This window comes from Oncorhynchus keta, chromosome 32, assembly GCF_023373465.1.
Source record: "Oncorhynchus keta strain PuntledgeMale-10-30-2019 chromosome 32, Oket_V2, whole genome shotgun sequence".
NCBI classification, from domain to species: domain Eukaryota; kingdom Metazoa; phylum Chordata; class Actinopteri; order Salmoniformes; family Salmonidae; genus Oncorhynchus; species Oncorhynchus keta.
The window spans coordinates 4,276,430-4,293,878 of NC_068452.1; the positions used below are offsets into that span (position 1 = coordinate 4,276,430).

The 17,449-nt window shown below is 45.3% G+C and overlaps 1 protein-coding gene across 3 annotated transcripts in view; it reads right to left on the minus strand.

Moving 5' to 3' along the window:
* Nucleotides 1-237: 237 nt before the first annotated feature.
* LOC118364842 (rhomboid-related protein 3-like) overlaps nt 238-17,449 on the minus strand; it is a 53,124-nt gene continuing 35,912 nt past the window's right edge. For all 3 annotated transcript variants that reach the window (XM_035746603.2, XM_035746600.2, XM_035746601.2), the window contains 7 exons: nt 15,680-15,838; nt 13,287-13,514; nt 12,701-12,849; nt 8,026-8,138; nt 3,407-3,507; nt 2,474-2,534; nt 238-1,944 (listed from right to left, as the gene is read on the minus strand). In XM_035746603.2, the coding sequence (XP_035602496.1) occupies nt 1,673-1,944; nt 2,474-2,534; nt 3,407-3,507; nt 8,026-8,138; nt 12,701-12,849; nt 13,287-13,514 (924 nt within the window). In that variant the 5' untranslated portion in view covers nt 15,680-15,838 and the 3' untranslated portion in view covers nt 238-1,672. The remainder of the gene's footprint in view (nt 1,945-2,473; nt 2,535-3,406; nt 3,508-8,025; nt 8,139-12,700; nt 12,850-13,286; nt 13,515-15,679; nt 15,839-17,449) is intronic.

Sequence of the window (17,449 nt, forward strand, 5' to 3'; positions counted from 1 at the left end):
AAGAGGCCTTAGTCTACTCTAGACAATCAGTTTACTGAACAGTCATCTCAGCTAAAATGTGTTGCTAAAAAAACTGTCTGGCTGGGGTAGTTGTGCAATAGGGTTATTGTATGTGTGTATGTGTTTGTGTGTGTGGTGGTGGTGGTGGGGGGGCAGTTCAACAAAAGGCATTGAATGATAATGGTCTTTCAAAACACATGTGCAGGTTGAATCATAAATAACGCCAAGAGGTCAGAATACGTTTCATTATAAAAACAGTTGATTTTATTCCAGTATTCAGTATTTACATATCAAATCTACAAAATATGCATTGTTAAAATATTGTCAGTTACCACTATGTTCCGTATCAGACCTTATAATATACAATCAACAAATGTTAAATACACATCACATTGTAGACCAATTCAAGAATCAACAACCGGCTATTGTATGTTAAAATATTCATTTGTTAATATTAATTTGTTCATTAACGTGAGGTTAATTTAAAGTACACGCTTGAGCTAGCCTTGGTACCAGTCTGTTCCTGGTACCATGTCAACTCCATGTCACTCATTGTCAGGCCAAACATCTGTGGCTTGACAATGACAGCAATGGAGTTGGTAAGAGCACAAACAGATCTGGGACCAGGCTAATTTGAGCCATGGCTGGTTGAGATGCGACGTGTTCTCCTGTTGAAGCAAACACAGCATCCAATACAACATGACTTTGCTTTCTCCTTAATAAGGGCATTGACAGTAGAGTACCAACTGAAGGCTAACTCTGGAGGGAGGAACCTATTCACATGTAGCACCATTTCCACAGTCTGTAACAGAGTTAAATATTGAATACCTATCAATAAGTCTGTGCTAGAGGGAGAATGCTGACGTTCAACTCAACCAGTACTCATCGCAGAAGGCAACATATTCCCCTATTAATAAAACAGTACATGTTCTCTGTAGTGCTCTGTCTTTTGTATGCTATTGGTTAAGGGACGGTTTTGGCAACAGTCATGAACACAGAGGGCTTGAACATCACATACATCTTTTTTTCAACCTCCATTTCCATATGACAAAATAATGTAAGTCAGTGTAACCCGGATGACACTGTGCACTCCTCCAATACTGTCCACTCCTGCAAACGGCGCACACACACACACATACCAAAGGCAACAACAAAAACGTAAGCCAATTCTCCCTGCAAATATCTAGCTTGAGTACCGATGTCTTTCTGCTTTAGCCATTTGTCCTGCCAGACATATTGTGAAAGGCAACAATGTAGCATCGTTGAATGTATAAACAGTCAGGTAACCAAAGAAAGATCAGGAAGTTGGAACAAAACCATATCACGTCAGATGCACTCAGTACAGTGTAACATGTCAACAGTGGAACATTTCATAGCTTCAGTCCAGACTTACAGATTACAGTACTATAGTATGACAGATCGAAGACATGGGTATCATCACAATCTCCAACCCTATGAAATTGTCCTTCATTGAAGCTAGCTGTCATAATAACCTCTTTCTTACAGTTACAGGCACCATTGGGTTTAAGAGGAGATGCTGCCATAGTCTGTTCCATACGGTACTCTAAAATGAAGACACAAATTCTGAAGTCTTGGACCTAGATAGTTATGTTCCATTGGATCTGAGGTACGTAGTTGGCCCGCTCAGTTTGCCCTCACAGGCTGGGAGAGGTCACGGCGTGGGGGGGAGCCGGACGTCCAGCAGGCTGTAGGCGAAGACGTTCCAGAAGACAGCACAGAGGACAAAGAGGAAGTAGACGGAGAAGAAGATCCAGAATAGAGACTGCTCTTGGAGACGCTGCTCGTAGTTCTGGAGGACTACAACCCCCAGGGTGAGCCCCACCATCACACCCCCCAGGTGGGCCACAAAGCTGGGGTTGGGGCAGGGCGGGAAGGCCGGCGGGTAGAACCGCAGCCACACGGCACGGCCGAACTCCACACTCACTGACGGGGGTGGAGAGAGAAGGGTTACCAAAATGCTGGCAATAGTCCTGTTTCCATAGTGAACAAGTGATATTGTTATTTTTAGTTTATTGTAAATACTGCTGTGTTTATCTCTTACAAATCACGGTAACTTGCCAAATTGTATGCGTATGCTTATACTAAAGTGAAAAATAAGAAGTTGGATATGTACTATAAAAGGTTGAGACCACAACAAACCCGTCCTCACCCACTCATGTAAGATTAATGTGAGCGTTATGTTCTTTCTAAGCTTCTATTGCTAGCCACAGGGCCCTTCCTGTCTCCTAACCTACATCCACCACGGTACTAACTAGGTCAAGAGCAAGGTTATTGTAACAGTACGCAAGACCGGAGGTCCCTCTAGCGACTGTTTTTTAATGATCAAAATAAACCGTGTGCTGCTTTTGGTTACCTGCAGGCTGTGGCTAGTCACACAGTGGTGTAGGGACTGACTGGGGTATCTCAGATAGGATTTGAATATAGAGAAACTTCAGAGTTCAGACAGACTTACTGCAGACCAGAGCCATGGCCATCCGGAACAGCTTAAACTGACATTTCATACCCGACCAGTTCTGGGGAGAGAGGAGCAGAGTGAGTTGATGAGAAAAGGAGTGAGAGAGAGAGAGCAAGATAAAGGGTTTATGATTCAGGCCAGGAGTTTTCCCATGTTAGATGGACCTGGGTTTGTCCCTGACCACTAAGCCTCTTTCATTACCTTCATAAGATAGTAATGTAACAGACACCTACATCCAAAGACACCTACATCCAAAGCGACTTACAGAACTGTCAACATTCAGAGTGACACATAGATTACAACAATAACATATCTTTCCCCTTCCATGATAGCTTTCAGAGTCAACACAGATATCATGTGATGACCCTTGATCTTCTCCCCTTTCTTGCTGTTGTAGTAAATCAAATTTGTCTGAGAGGAGGAAGGACCACTGAGGATTGTAAAAGTGCCCACCGGTGTAAATATTTGATGACAGGGACCATCCAATCATATAGACAGCAGTATGGCCTTATCGGCCCCTACTTCTAAGGTTATGACTTTGTCGGGTAGTATGCATGGATCGAATCAATCAGAGCACAGCTAAGGTCAAAGGTGAATTTACATGCAGCCTCAGAATGGGAGAAAATCAAGTTATGACAATTATCTAATTACACTCTAACACTACACAGTGCACACACACTCACGTGCAACATACACACGCACACACACATTCCACACTTTCAACACTAGATAGTCGACACACCTTTCCACTCTTTGTAAATGGGAAAGATGAAAAGGCAGGAATGTATGGAATCCATAGACTGACAGAGCACCTGCTGGGCCCCAGAATGCCCTGCTTTGATGCCACATGATGTATGTCTGAACATGATAGTCATCTCATGACAAGAGGGCTGCTCCTGCTCTGACTGACACACACACACACACACACACCATGACGACGTTGGCCAGGTGTGCTGAGACCAGGGCGTAGACTCCTCCAGACGACCCCACCACCGGAGCAGTCATATCAGTGACAGACACGGCCAGGGAGCCTGCCAGGGTCAGAGGTTAGAATCAATCAAATAATCAATCAACTTCATATTCACTGGATCAATAGAGCAAATTCATATTGAATATGTAAATTCATATCCATCGCTATAATGTATCTCAGAGCAGCTTCAAATAAATAGCATTCCCAGGTAGAAACAGTAGATACTGTATATGAGCGCAGTCACTCCTGATGTTTTTTGTCGCTGTATTGAAGCACAAACAGAGGCTTACATTGGTCAATGAGTCCCCATTGACCATTTTAAGAATAATACGTATCAACACAGTCTGTTAGGAGATTCTTGGTGTTACACTGAATGGAGCTTACCACTGGTACCATGGTGGCACCTATTCACCCGCATTCACAGGAGAGTCAACCAGGCATTGATTGGTGTAATTACAACCAGAGCAACAGACACGCCCAGAGCAACAGACACGCCCAGAGCAACAGACACGCCCAGAGCAACAGACACGCCCAGAGCAACAGACACGCCCAGAGCAACAGACACGCCCAGAGCAACAGACACGCCCAGAGCAACAGACACGCCCAGAGCAACAGACACGCCCAGAGCAACAGACACGCCCAGAGCAACAGACACGCCCAGAGCAACAGACACGCCCAGAGCAACAGAGAACTGCTTGTGATCTCCACTGTGTGTGTGCGTGTGTAGGTATGGCTGCTCGTCATGAAGAGTCTGCTCTGTGGGAGCTTCATTATAGTAGACCCCTTTCCTGCAGTCAAATTACCTCGCGGCCTCATAGGTGGAATGTTATTCATATTTTTCAGAATTAATCAACGTTATTTCAAAAATCACGTCGAACATCCGGTGTTTCTATTTCAAACGGTTTCGTTATATTTCAGTCTTCTGGGATGTATATAAAGTGTAATACTGGGATGTATATAAAGTGTAATACTGGGATGTATATAAAGTGTAATACTGGGATGTATATAAAGTGTAATACTGGGATGTATATAAAGTGTAATACTGGGATGTATATAAAGTGTAATACTGGGATGTATATAAAGTGTAATACTGGGATGTATATAAAGTGTAATACTGGGATGTATATAAAGTGTAATACTGGGATGTATATAAAGTGTAATACTGGGATGTATATAAAGTGTAATACTGGGATGTATATAAAGTGTAATACTGGGATGTAAACTCAAAATGAAATACAATCAACTCTATATCTGACATGGTACAGGTGTCCTCGTTTTTTAAACCCATAACTATGTGTGTGAGGTGTATACTTTTGTTTCAAAGTAGATTTATTTAAGACTACCAAGAATCACTCTGTGTGACCCCGATGTAGCCCACTGCAGTAAAAGGTTAAATCACCATACGATAACAAGTCATCACAATCAGGCTGCTATTACTGGAAGGAAAACAGCCAGGGGTGAGCCCAACTAGAAAAGTATGAATGTACTGTATTATCTGAAATACCTGAACTAGCTGTAGTAGTTAGTGCTCTTCCTGAAGTAGGCTGTTACCAGGTGTCATTTAGATCAAAGCAGAGGAGGTGTGTGTGTGAAATTAAAATGTATTTAAGCATCAATCACTGAATGGAGATCTAAGCAGATGATTACATGTTTCCTGACACACACACACACACACACACACACACACACACACATAGCATGAAATATAGAAACACACACACGCACCTGTTAGACAACACACACCGCCCTGGTTCCTCTGCTCAAGGTGTGCGTGTGTCGACAGATGGGAAGACCACTATTACCACTATTATCTCTGATAATATTGTTTTATCACCGTGACAACCCCCACACCCACTAAAGGACTTCCTTCCCTTTGTAGTCTCTCTGGGGGCCCTCTGGGTCAGTTGTTGGGTGAGAAACTGACGTGTCATCTATCTTGTTTGTTGGTTAAACTTCCAAACTAGGTCACCAAACTAGGAATCCTGCTGCCAATGAGGGAATACTAAGTTTGGCCACATTAACTACACAGCATCAGTGCTACTCATCATCAGAGACCGGTAGAGAGTTCAAAGACACTGACTGTCCTTTAAAACTTCAGAGTCATCTTATAATTATCACAGATACTGAAAGTAGTAATTGAGTGTTTCTTTCTTTTCGTGTGTGTGTGTGTGTGTGTGTGTGTGTGTGTGTGTGTGTGTGTGTGTAATCCCCAAAAGTAGTAAAACAAGAGGACATTTGGACGGCCCCACGGGGACAAAAACTATTTTAGGCTTAGGGGTTAGGTTTAGGATTACAAATAGGGTAGGGTAGGAATTAGGGTAACGTTTAGGAGCTAGGGTTAGGGGTTAAGGAAAATAGGATTTTGAATGGAAGTCAATTTTAGGCCCCCACAAGGATATTAAAACGTGTGTGTTTTTGTTGTTTGTGCCTGCGTTCAAATAAGAGTCTATGTGACTATTTGCATTGCCCCCCCCCCCTCTTCTACACTGCTGCTACTCTGTTATTATCTATGCATAGTCACTTTAATAACTCTACCTACATATATATACATATTACCTCAATTACCTCGACTAACCGGTGTCCCCGCACATCGACTCTGTACCGGCACCCCCTGTATACCCCCTGTCTCGCTATCGTTATTTTACTGCTGCTCTTTAATTATTTGTTACTTTAATTTATTATTTTTGTAGGTATTTTTCTTAAAACTGCATTGTTGGTTAAGGGCTTGTAAGTAAGTATTTCACGGTAAGGTCTACTACACCGGTTGTATTCGGCGCATGTGACAAATAACATTTGATTTGTATTACAGTCTTAAAAATCCATATTGAGTATTGACCTCTCACTGGACACCTGAGTCTCTTTTGACCTCTGACCCTGTTGGTACAGCTGAGCACTCCTCTCCACCATAACAACATTTATCCAGACAAAACAACACAGAAGACAAACTCCCACACACACACACCTCCTTCTAGTGGGTCGATATCTAATGAACCAGCAGGTTCCCGTGGGGACAGTGGCCCTCTCAGTACCACCATTATCTGTGTTATCTGGGAGGGGGGGACCAAAAGTATTCTGTGTACACACCAGTCTCCATACACAACCAGATATAAAGCCTCATACATATATACAGTATTTATCTCCACAAACACACATGCCTATGTAAAACAAACACACACACACACGGAATGGGTCTAAGGCAGTGCATCACAGTGCTAGAGACGTCACTGCAGACCCTGATTCGATCCCGGGCTGTATCACGACCGGCCGTGATCGGGAGTCCCAGAGGGCGGCGCACAATTGTCCCAGCGTCATCCGGCTGTCATTGTAAATAACCATTTGTTCTTAATTGACTTGCCTAGTTAAAAAAAGATACACAATTACACACTCTGCTGGCAATCCCTTAACTTGCCCTTCTACAGCTTCTTCCCACCCACCCACAGGGCTGTTATGTCCTTGCTAAATATCCCCACACGTCTCCCAAACATCAACAATCTTCATCCAAGTATTTCCACTCCGAACGTTTCCTGAGCATTTAGTTTCCAGAGGGCAGCAGGCAGAAATCCCTGATAATGTTTGTTTGGCTCTAGAGGTAGTTTAAACTAAAGCTGGATTATCGCTCCACTCCTCATGTACACTGCATGATGAACACGCAGTGTAGAACATACCCCATGGTCATATGGTAATCTAGTGAGCACTGAGCTATACTGAGCCAAGTCGTGCTGGGCCAGGGGAGAGAGGGGAGAGAGGAGGCAGAGGGAGAGAGGGGAGCCCTGGGCGCTCAAATGACATTAGCAGCTAATGTCACAAGGAAGCTAGCAATGACATTTGCCTTCAAAGCCTCTTCCTCTCTGATGCATAGCATCCTAGTAGGCTTGGTCCTCTTCCTCTCTCTGATGCATAGCATCCCAGTAGGCTTGGTCCTCTTCCTCTCTCTGATGCATAGCATCCCAGTAGGCTTGGTCCTCTTCCTCTCTCTGATGCATAGCATCCCAGTAGGCTTGGTCCCTTTGCTCGCTCTCTCAATATTCATGGGCCTCCTATTGAACTTGAACAAGTCTCTCTCCATCTCTCCCTCTCCCTCGCGTTCTCTCCTTTACCTCTCCCTCGCGTTCTCTCCTTTACCTCTCCCTCGCGTTCTCTCCTTTACCTCTCCCTCGCGTTCTCTCCTTTACCTCTCCCTCGCGTTCTCTCCTTTACCTCTCCCTCGCGTTCTCTCCTTTCCCTCTCCCTCGCGTTCTCTCCTTTACCTCTCCCTCGCGTTCTCTCCTTTACCTCTACCCCTCCGTTCTCTCCTTTACCCCCCATTCTATCTCTCTCTGGAGTGTGTTTTGAGATGATCCCCTTCCACTTCTCTCTGTTGTTCCGGACCGGTGGGGGAACAACAAGAAAGCCTGTCAGAACACAAGCCCATCTGTCCCAGACATATGTGTTTTCTGAATGACTGTTCTCCAAACACAATGGGGTGAAACCTGACAGCAGGGGGTTGAATATGCGTGTGTGCATGAGTGCGTGCACCTGCGCCCTGTGTGTGTGTGTGTCCATCCGTCAGTCTGTGTGTGTACCCTAGTCCAGTACTCACCTGCCAGTACGCCACACACGTAGACCAGTCCTATCCTCAGCGCTCCATGGACCATCTCTAGAGGGACTCCCACCAGCAGCTGCATGGCCATGTTCAGACCCAGGTGTTCTATCCTGCTGGGACACGGCACACAGCCGTCAGTTCGACAGGACACATCCACCGTCATATACAGTTCATGGTCATATTATCTATTTGATCCGTGGAGCAATGTTTCTAACCTGGAAGTAGGAGGCCTGATCTAGGATCAGCCCCCCGTTCATGTAATCTCCTGATCCAAGATGAGCACTCCTACTCTGAGACGTTCCATGAATACTTTTTTAAAGCCTCTATATGTTGGATGCCTGCATAGCTCTCAGAATCTGTTTGTAGGGGAGTAAGTGACATACAGTAATTGAATCTATGTCAGAATACTCTCTAACCTCCTGTAACCTCTCTCTCAATGAACACCAGTCTAAACACCAGTCTAAATTCATTATTAAATTAGGCCAACCGGATGGTCGTAAGAAAGTGATGGATGGAAAGATGGATGGAGGGATGGCAATGTGTTGCTGAAAGATAATCGTGCCCACAGAGCATATAAGACATTTAACATATATTGATAATCCAGTGAACATACTGTAATAGTCTCCCCTGGGGGGGGCACTTACAGTAGCTCTAGGAAGCAGCTCATACCGCCATTATCCACAACAACACATGACTAAGGGCCAATGGTGACTGTGGATAATAAGCTTCTGGAGGGAAAGGAGTTAGCATCTAGGCTTTACTACAACATCAGAACTAGGCCAACTGTATTACAGCAGTGGTATTGGGTCTAGTGCATCAACATTCTGGGAACACACCAATGTCTCAGTATTGATCCAGCATTTTGCTTGGCTCCTGCTGCCATGTGCTGGCAGTAGACACATTTGATGAGTCATCATTGGCTGAGATTTTAGCTTTGTCCTCTCAGTCCAACGATGGTGCTGGATCCCTACCAGGCTTTTACAGTGTCCCCCCTCTCTCTATCTATCCATCTATCTATCTGACCGGCTGTGTAGTGATCTGTCTGACTGTGATAAGTCCGGCATATTACACCCCTCCACAATGTAATCCCTTCACTGGGTCAACAACACTGCTGATCCCTTCCAATTGACAACACCACAAACAGAATGCACATATCAGCCCACAAACAGCACAGGACAACATTCCACTAAACCTACAGCTATGTTTTTAGGCGGTCTAGGACAACTTTAGTAGATTACCCTTGACCAAAGACAAAGACATTTCCCAGCCACTTGAAACGAATCTCTGTTTTATCACGTCTTGGCTGCTTAACTCCTTATGTTTTCATTAACGTAAAAGCAGGAATTGACTTACTTTCCCGCCTTTAAGCTGGCATCGAGTGTACAGTGCAGCAGCTCAGTGAAAACAGCATTGCATTCTTTGTTTTCCTTTGTGGTCGTCGAGACAATGACAGTGATCCATGTATTTGTCTGTGCCATTGTTAAGAGACAACGGGATGTCTTCTCATAGGAACTTGTGTGTGTGTGTGTGTGTGTGTGTGTGTGTGTGTGTGTGTGTGTGTGTGTGTGTGTGTGTGTGTGTGTGTGTGTGTAGAAGCATCCCTCTGGGACTGGTTAGCACTGGAAAATGAATAGTCCTTTTAATCTCCAGTGGAAAGTCCTTGTGAATTTGGACAAGCCAATCAATATCGCCCTTGTCTCATTGTCAACTAGAATGATTCTCTCGTTCTCTCACTAAACCAAGAGGGCACTTGTACGCTTCAACAAAACAACTCGTAGATTTGATTCGGTTTGGGTGTTTTTGTCTAGGGATACCTCCACTGTAGGGATTGTAAACCAATGTGTTCATAATATCTGAGGCTGAAACACACTGGGGGTTTTTGGCCTGGTTTTGTCATGCTATCGTTGCTATGGGATAAATGGGATGGTTAAAGTATGTCCACTAAGCTGGGAGAGAGAGAGAGAACTCAGAGAACTCCTGTGTTTTGGATTCTGCTGTGGCACCCACACGTGTCAGTGCTGAGTACAGGCCCTGTGGGCATGAAGGACACATGCGTGGATTGTGTGTGTGTGTGTAGCAGTCACAACACTGAACAATCTCTCCTGCACACACTGCTGATAGAGAGCAAGAGCTTTGGGACATTAGATAGTTGGTTAAATTCCCAGCAGCCTCCGCCTCTCTCAGAGGTGTGTGTGTTTAGTGATGAATGACTTGCCTCGACCATGTGCTCTCACGAGGAAGCAGATGTGGTGTGTGTGGGAGCACAATCATTTGGAAAGGTGACAGCTGATACACACACACACACATCCAGGAATAGATTGAGAAACACTGCTCTATAGAGCCATAGAGTAGATATGACAATGTATATACAGTATACAGTGCGTTTGGAAAGTATTCAGACCCCTTGGCTTTTTCCCCATTTTGTTACGTTACAGCCCGATTCTAAAATGGATTCAATTGTTTTTCCTCCCTCGTTAATCTACACACAATACCGCATAATGAAAGTAAAGTTAGGTAAAAGTATTCAGACCATTTGCTGTGAGACTCAAAATTGAACTCTGATGTGTCCTGTTTCCATTGATCATCCTTGAAATGTTTCTACAATTTGATTGGAGACCACCTGTGGTAAATTCAATTGATTGGACATGATATGGAAAGGCACACACTTGTCTATATAAGGTCTCACAGTTGACAGTGGATGTCAGAGCAAAACCCAAGCCATGAGGTCAAAGGAATTGTCCATAGAGCTCTGAGACAGGATTGTGTCAAGGCACAGATCTGGGGAAGGGTACCAAAACATTTCTGCAGCATTGGATGTCCCCAAGAACACAGTGGTCTCCAGCATTCTTAAATGGAAGAAGTTTGGAAAAACCAAGACTCTTCCTAGAGCTGGCCACCTGGCCAAACTGAGCAATCAGGGTAGAAGTGCCTTGGTCAGGAAGGTGACAAAGAACCCGATGGTCACTGACAGAGTTCCAGAGTTCCTCTGTGGAGATGGGAGAACCTTCCAGAAGGACAACCATCTCTGTAGCACTCCACGAAGCAGGCCTTTATGGTATAGTGGCCAGACAGAAGCCACTCCTCAGTAAATGGCACATAACAGCCCTATAGGCGTTTGCCAAAAAGGCACCTAAAGGACTCTCGGACCATGGGAAAAAAAGACTCTGGTCTGATCAATCCAAGATTGAACTTTTTGGCCTGAATGCCAAGCGTCACATCTGGAGGAAACCTGGCACCATCCCTACTGTGAAGCATGGTGGTGGCAGAATCATGCTGCAATGTTTTTCAGAGGCACAAACTGGGAGACGGGAGGGGAAGTTATTGTAGAGTTATATAAGATCTAGCCTGGGTACTAGCCTAAAAGATATGTTTTCGTTTTCACAGAGATATTTAGGCTGTCTCAATGAAGAATGTAGAGTTTCACAGTAGTCTAGACTGATTTAAAAGGCTTATCTCGATGGAGAGTTGACGCCAAGGGCAAAAGATAAACGATACTGTTGCCATCTCCCAGTTCTACCACGTTAGAAGAAAAGAAAGACAAACTAAAGTTGAACGATAAGGTTCTCTTTGTTATCAAAACCAAATGCTTTACAGCCTCAAACCCTCAGAGATGTTTGAAGAACCTAAGCACATCCTAACTTTACACTTCAGTTGAATATTCACTTAGTCTCCGATTGACATTCATGCATGACAAAGGGAAATTTGACTGAAGTAGAATTTACGATGTACCCCTTCATGAGCAGGGTCGAGGGAAAGATGAACAGAGTAAAGTACAGAGAGATCCCTTGATGAAAACCTGCTCCAGAGAGCTCAGGACCTCAGACTGGGGTGAAGGTTCACCTTCCAACAGGAGAACAGCTCTAAGCACACAGCCAAGACAACGCCGCAGTGGCTTCGGGACAAGTCTCTGAATGTCCTTGAGTGGCCCAGCCAGAGCCCGGATTTGAACCCGATCTAACATTTCTGGGGAGACCTGAAAATAGCTGGGCAGCGACACTCCCCATCCAACCTGACAGAGCTTGAGAGGATCTGCAGAGAAGAATGGGAGAAACTCCCCAAATACAGGTGTGCCAAGCTTTCAGCATCATACCCAAGAAGACTCGAGGCTGTCATCGCTGCCAAAGATGCTTCAACAAAGTACTGAGTAAAGGGTCTGAATACTTATGTAAATGTGATAGTTTTTTAAATGCTTAATACATTTGCAAAAAAAGTCAAGAGGTCTGAATACTTTCTGAATGCTATGTAGGACTGTATGACTGTGACACGCACATCCAGGACTTTATGGACACACGTTACAGAGTTTAGGATTTGAGGTGGGCCAGGGGCAGACTGAGACTAGAAATCAGCCCTAGCATTTCAAACACACTGGACACATTTATTTTCGCTTGAGGCCCCTCATCATTGTCCAGATAATGATCATTTTGTGCAAAAAACCAAAGTGAGACAGGCACACTGGGCTAAAAACGGACAAGCCCATCTGACATTCGCCCAAAATGCCAGATGGCCAGTCTGCCCCTGGGGAGGGCTGATCAGACTGTCCCAATATTCATACTTAGCATTAGCATGCATGGTCAATACATGACCATATACTAAGTAGTATGCAAATGTGTATATTGGGACAGTCGGATCAGCCCTCCCCAGGGGCGGACTGGCCATCTGGCTAGGTACCCACCCTGCGTGCATGAAGGCATAGCTGAGGTATCTCCAGGCCTGAATCCGTAGCTGGGGGTGGTAGGGCAGTGGGCCCCTCAGGAAGTGGGGACTGGACACCTGCAGCACCCAGCGGTCCAACTGCAGGCCATAGTACATGAACACTGCCACCTAGATGACGGGAGGGGTTTGAAGTTATTGTAGAGGAATATACGATCAAGCCTGGGTACGAGCCTAAGAGATACGTTTTACGTCTCCATGAAGAATGTAGAGTTTCACAGTAGTCTAGACTGATTTCAAAGGCTTATCTCGATGGAGAGTTGACGCCAAGGGCAAAAGATAAACGATACTGTTGCCATCTCCCAGTTCTACCACGTTAGAAGAAAAGAAAGACAAACTAAAGTTGAACGATAAGGTTCTCTTTGTTATCAAAACCAATGCTTTACAGCCTCAAACCCTCATCAGAGATGTTTGAAGAACCTAAGCACATCCTAACTTTACACTTCATTTGAATATTCACTTAGTCTCCGATTGACATTCATGCATGACAAAGGGAAATTTGACTGAAGTAGAATTTAGGATTTATTCCTCCATGAGCAGAACCTTACCTCAGCGATGGTGATCGCCAGGATGAGCCAGGGTGGTGGGCAGCAGGTGTAGCTGTCGAAGTACCACTTCCTGTCGATCTCCCGGGGCAGGGTCTCATAGGCGATGTGCCTCACCAGCCTCTGGGACAGACCCAGACCCACCTCCTCCCCCAGGGCCCCGGCTCCCTTCAACTGACGACCCCCCTGGAGGATGGCCTGCCGGAAGCTGTTGCTGCGCTTGTTGGACATCTAGCAGGGAGAGGGGAGGGGGGAGGGAGAGAGAGAGAGAAGTACAGAGAGATTTATGGAGAGGGAGGGATGAGAGAGGAAGAGAGAGATAGAGAGAGATGGAGAGGGAGGGATGAGAGAGGAAGAGAGAGATAGAGAGAGTGAGAGCGAGAGAGTGCAGATGTCAGTCAAAATACATCATCAGCTACCCAATGTCCATGAGCAGGTCAAGATTCAGGGACAGTCAGTCCATTCAGTGAGACTTTCATTGCAATAAGTGATTTAGTTATCTTATGTGAGCGATACAAATTTCATAGAAACACGGCCATAAAATAAGTGTTTATTTTCAATTAGCTGAAATTCCAACCTTACAGGTCTTGTAACTATTGCTGGATTCCCTACAACACCTCAGTATGTCGTCATAGATCCCCTAAGTCGTGAGCCCCCCCATCCTTCACTGTGACAGCAACCACGCTGCCATATCCTCCCACCTCGCCCCAGCAACAGAATGCCTCCTTTATCACCTAGCAACCGCTGAGCTCTTCTCCTTGTCCCAAGTACTGGCGGCAGCTGCCTGACAACGTGGCCCTTCTACCGAGATTAGCAATTGTCATAGTCCTCCTATGGAACATGGAATGTGGACAAGTCCCCCTCTCTCTTTCTCTTCCCCTCATTCTTGTCCCTTTCACCCACTCTCTCTTTCTCGCATTCTCTTATTCCTCTCCCTCTCATTCCCCTCTCTCTCATTCCCACATCTCTCTCTGTCTCTCCGATTCTAAAAGTAGTTGACAATCGCACCATTCTTCAATTTATAATGAGCATTCGAATTGAACAGATCTCCAATTATGTGAGTCTTGATTGCAGTCAAGAGACCATGTGGGATTCTTGATGACTGTAGGTTACCATGGCCACTCCCAGCCCAAAGCCAAACAGCGAGTGGGATCAAACGGTACCAAACACACACATTATGCCACACACACACACACACACACACACACACCTCTCTAGGTTACCCCACATGGCCAAACTCATAAAGACAGTCTTTTTTCTTCCTGCAGTGCAAGGGTGATTCTTCTCCTCATTTCTCTTCTTTTCAATCAAAAGAGAGAAAAAGGGTGTGACGTTCTATCTATTCACCCACAGCGAAGAAGAGAGCAGGGTAGAGAGAGATTGGGATTCATCCAACAATGAATCTGGGACCAGGGACAATCTACTGCTGTACTGGGAGATGCTGTCAGGGAGAGGAGCGAGAGGGAGAGAGAGAGAGAGAGAGAGTGGAGAGGGGTAGGGAGAGGGACAGAAGGGGCAGGGAGATAAAGAGTCGAGAGAGATAAGAGAGAGAGAAGGAAAAGTAGAAAGAGAGAAAAGAGAGAGCTAGGCAATACCTCCCAATCACGCTGACAGCTTTATGGAAGAGGCAGCTGAGCAAAGTAAAGTTGGACCTGCAAATAAACCCCAGCAAGCCTGTCTCTGTTTCTCACTCCTCCTCTCCAACCTATCCTTCCTTCCCTCACCCTGCTTGGCCTCTGTTTCCAATGAATGTGAAAGCAATGGGGGGTGAGGAGCGGTTTTTGTGGGTAACAATAGCAGCCACGCCCCCCCTAACACACACACACACACAACTTGAGTACATGCTCCTCATTCCTCTCTGTCCCACTTCCAGTTCCTCGCCCTGACCTTTGGCCTGTCACATGACCTGGACCGACCAATCAAAGATCCCCTTTCACAAGTTCCCACAGGCCCATTCTCAGCCCACTGTACAAGACAATGGACAGCTTTGAAGGAAGCGGAGAAGACAAAAGAGAGAATAGGAGAACGGGAAAGTGAGAGGGGAGAGTTGGGGAACCTTCACAAACCCACCGACCACAACTTTACACATTTCCAAGCAACTGATTATTTCCCCAGATGACTTCACCGCCCGTGGTCAAGAGTTCACGTGAAACACAACAGGAGCTAGACGGCGCGTGAAAGTGCAACTTTTAAAACAAGCTGTGTTGTCTTGACTAATAGTGTGGAATATCCATGGAGACCTGGGTGAGTAGAAGGATGATGGTGGTCATAAGACCACTTCCTCTCCACTGTACGTCTCAACATGACCAATCGGTGTACAGTATAATCAATGTTATGCTTATACAAATCACTATTATCAGTTACTATGGTAACCGGAAGTGACTCGGGACTCTCACCAGGTTGACAAAGTCCTGGTAGCAGATCTTTCCGTCCGCGTTGCCGTCGGCGAGGGCCAATAGAACCTCCAGCTTGTGAGGGTCCAGCTCCGAGCCGTGGGCCGCCAGCAGGTCTCTGAACCGCTCTGTACTGATGAAGCCTGAACTCTCTGAGTCGAACTGGAGCACACAGGGAGAGGCGTATGGTTAGAAGCTCTGTCGATAAACACAGAGACAAGGACATAGACACATGCAGGCAGAGTCACACACACACACACACCACACACACACACACACGAGACTTGACAGATGTAGTCAAACAAAAAGCACATTTACAAAGACACAATGCACATACACACAAGCCTTATCGCATAGAGACACACAAAGGTTGTTATCACAAGTGAATTATAAATTAATTCAGTATATAATCTCACAGTACAGCCTTGTACTGAACATTCAACACTGACAACAACAAAAAACAAGCCAAAAATATATAAAATAACATTTTATTCATATTTTGAGCTACTTTGTAAAGAATTTAAATGAGCCTGAAAAGCTCATCTAACCAACGGCCATTTTGTTTCGTTTATTATCATTTTCATGAATCACGTTCAGTAGCTGAGGAAAGAGCCAATATCCACACTTTAAAGAAGTCAGCTAGCGTTGTGCGTTTCATTTTAAATGTCAAGTGTACTGAAACGTTTCGATGCACTTGATATAAAGTCTGACTATTTGACCAATTACATCCTGGTCGTCTAAATCACGGCCTTTCTCCTACTACCCACGAAGCACTTCCAAGGGTCACAAGTCCTTGGCTCCACCCACACGACAGTCTCCCACATTCAGCAGAAGCAAGTGCCAGACATCCCACACCAGGAATTCTTCACACTCACTCCTCGGTGCTTTTTCTTCTCTCACCAACGACGCGCGTTTACAGCACAGTGTCTGCATCAGTGAATCAAAGAGAACGGTCGCAATAGAAGCTATAACGTCAAAATACAGAGACACCGGAGTCAAAGACTCCATCTTCTCCTTCAAAATAGGTGTTCGCTTTTTCTCACGCCAAAATGTTCTTTGAGCAAACGTTCTTACGCGTGACCTCCGTCCTCTCTGCTTTGAGTGACAGCGATTCCAACGGAACGCAAACAGAATTGAATGGAGCCACTTTAGACTTCAGACGCGTCTGTTCAACGGACTGTAAAATGGCCTAGATTGGAGTCCTCTTTCTATTCCTGGATGCGCTTGTGTTTGATTTGAATGTCAGGTTGTTTGTGAATAGGGTCAGAATACAGCTGTCACACGTATAGTGTGTGTGTGTGAGACAGACAGACTAAATGAGCAGTGAATCTAATTCCGTCGCCCTGAGCAAAGCCTCAATTTGTTTGCCTTCTCCATGTGCCATGTTTGGCAGGCAGCACAACGGAAGACAGGCAGAGGACATAGAAATAACATCACAGGCCATTGACTTGAATGAGGATTCTCCTTCTAGTTATTAGACAACCCAGTACGTCACTGAGGCCGAGCTCCCTGCCATCCAGGACCTCTATACCAGCCGAAGTCAGAGGAAGGCTCAACATATTGCCAGAGACTCCAGCCACCCAAGTCATAGACTGTTCCCTCTGCTACCGTCCGGCAAACATCGGCTCTTGGACCAAGAGACAGCTTCTACCCCCAAGCCATTAGACTGATAGTCAATTAATGGTACCTGAACTATCTGCACTGACCCTACGCACACTCACTAGATTTTATATACACACGCGCCATATACACACACACTCACTAGACTTTATA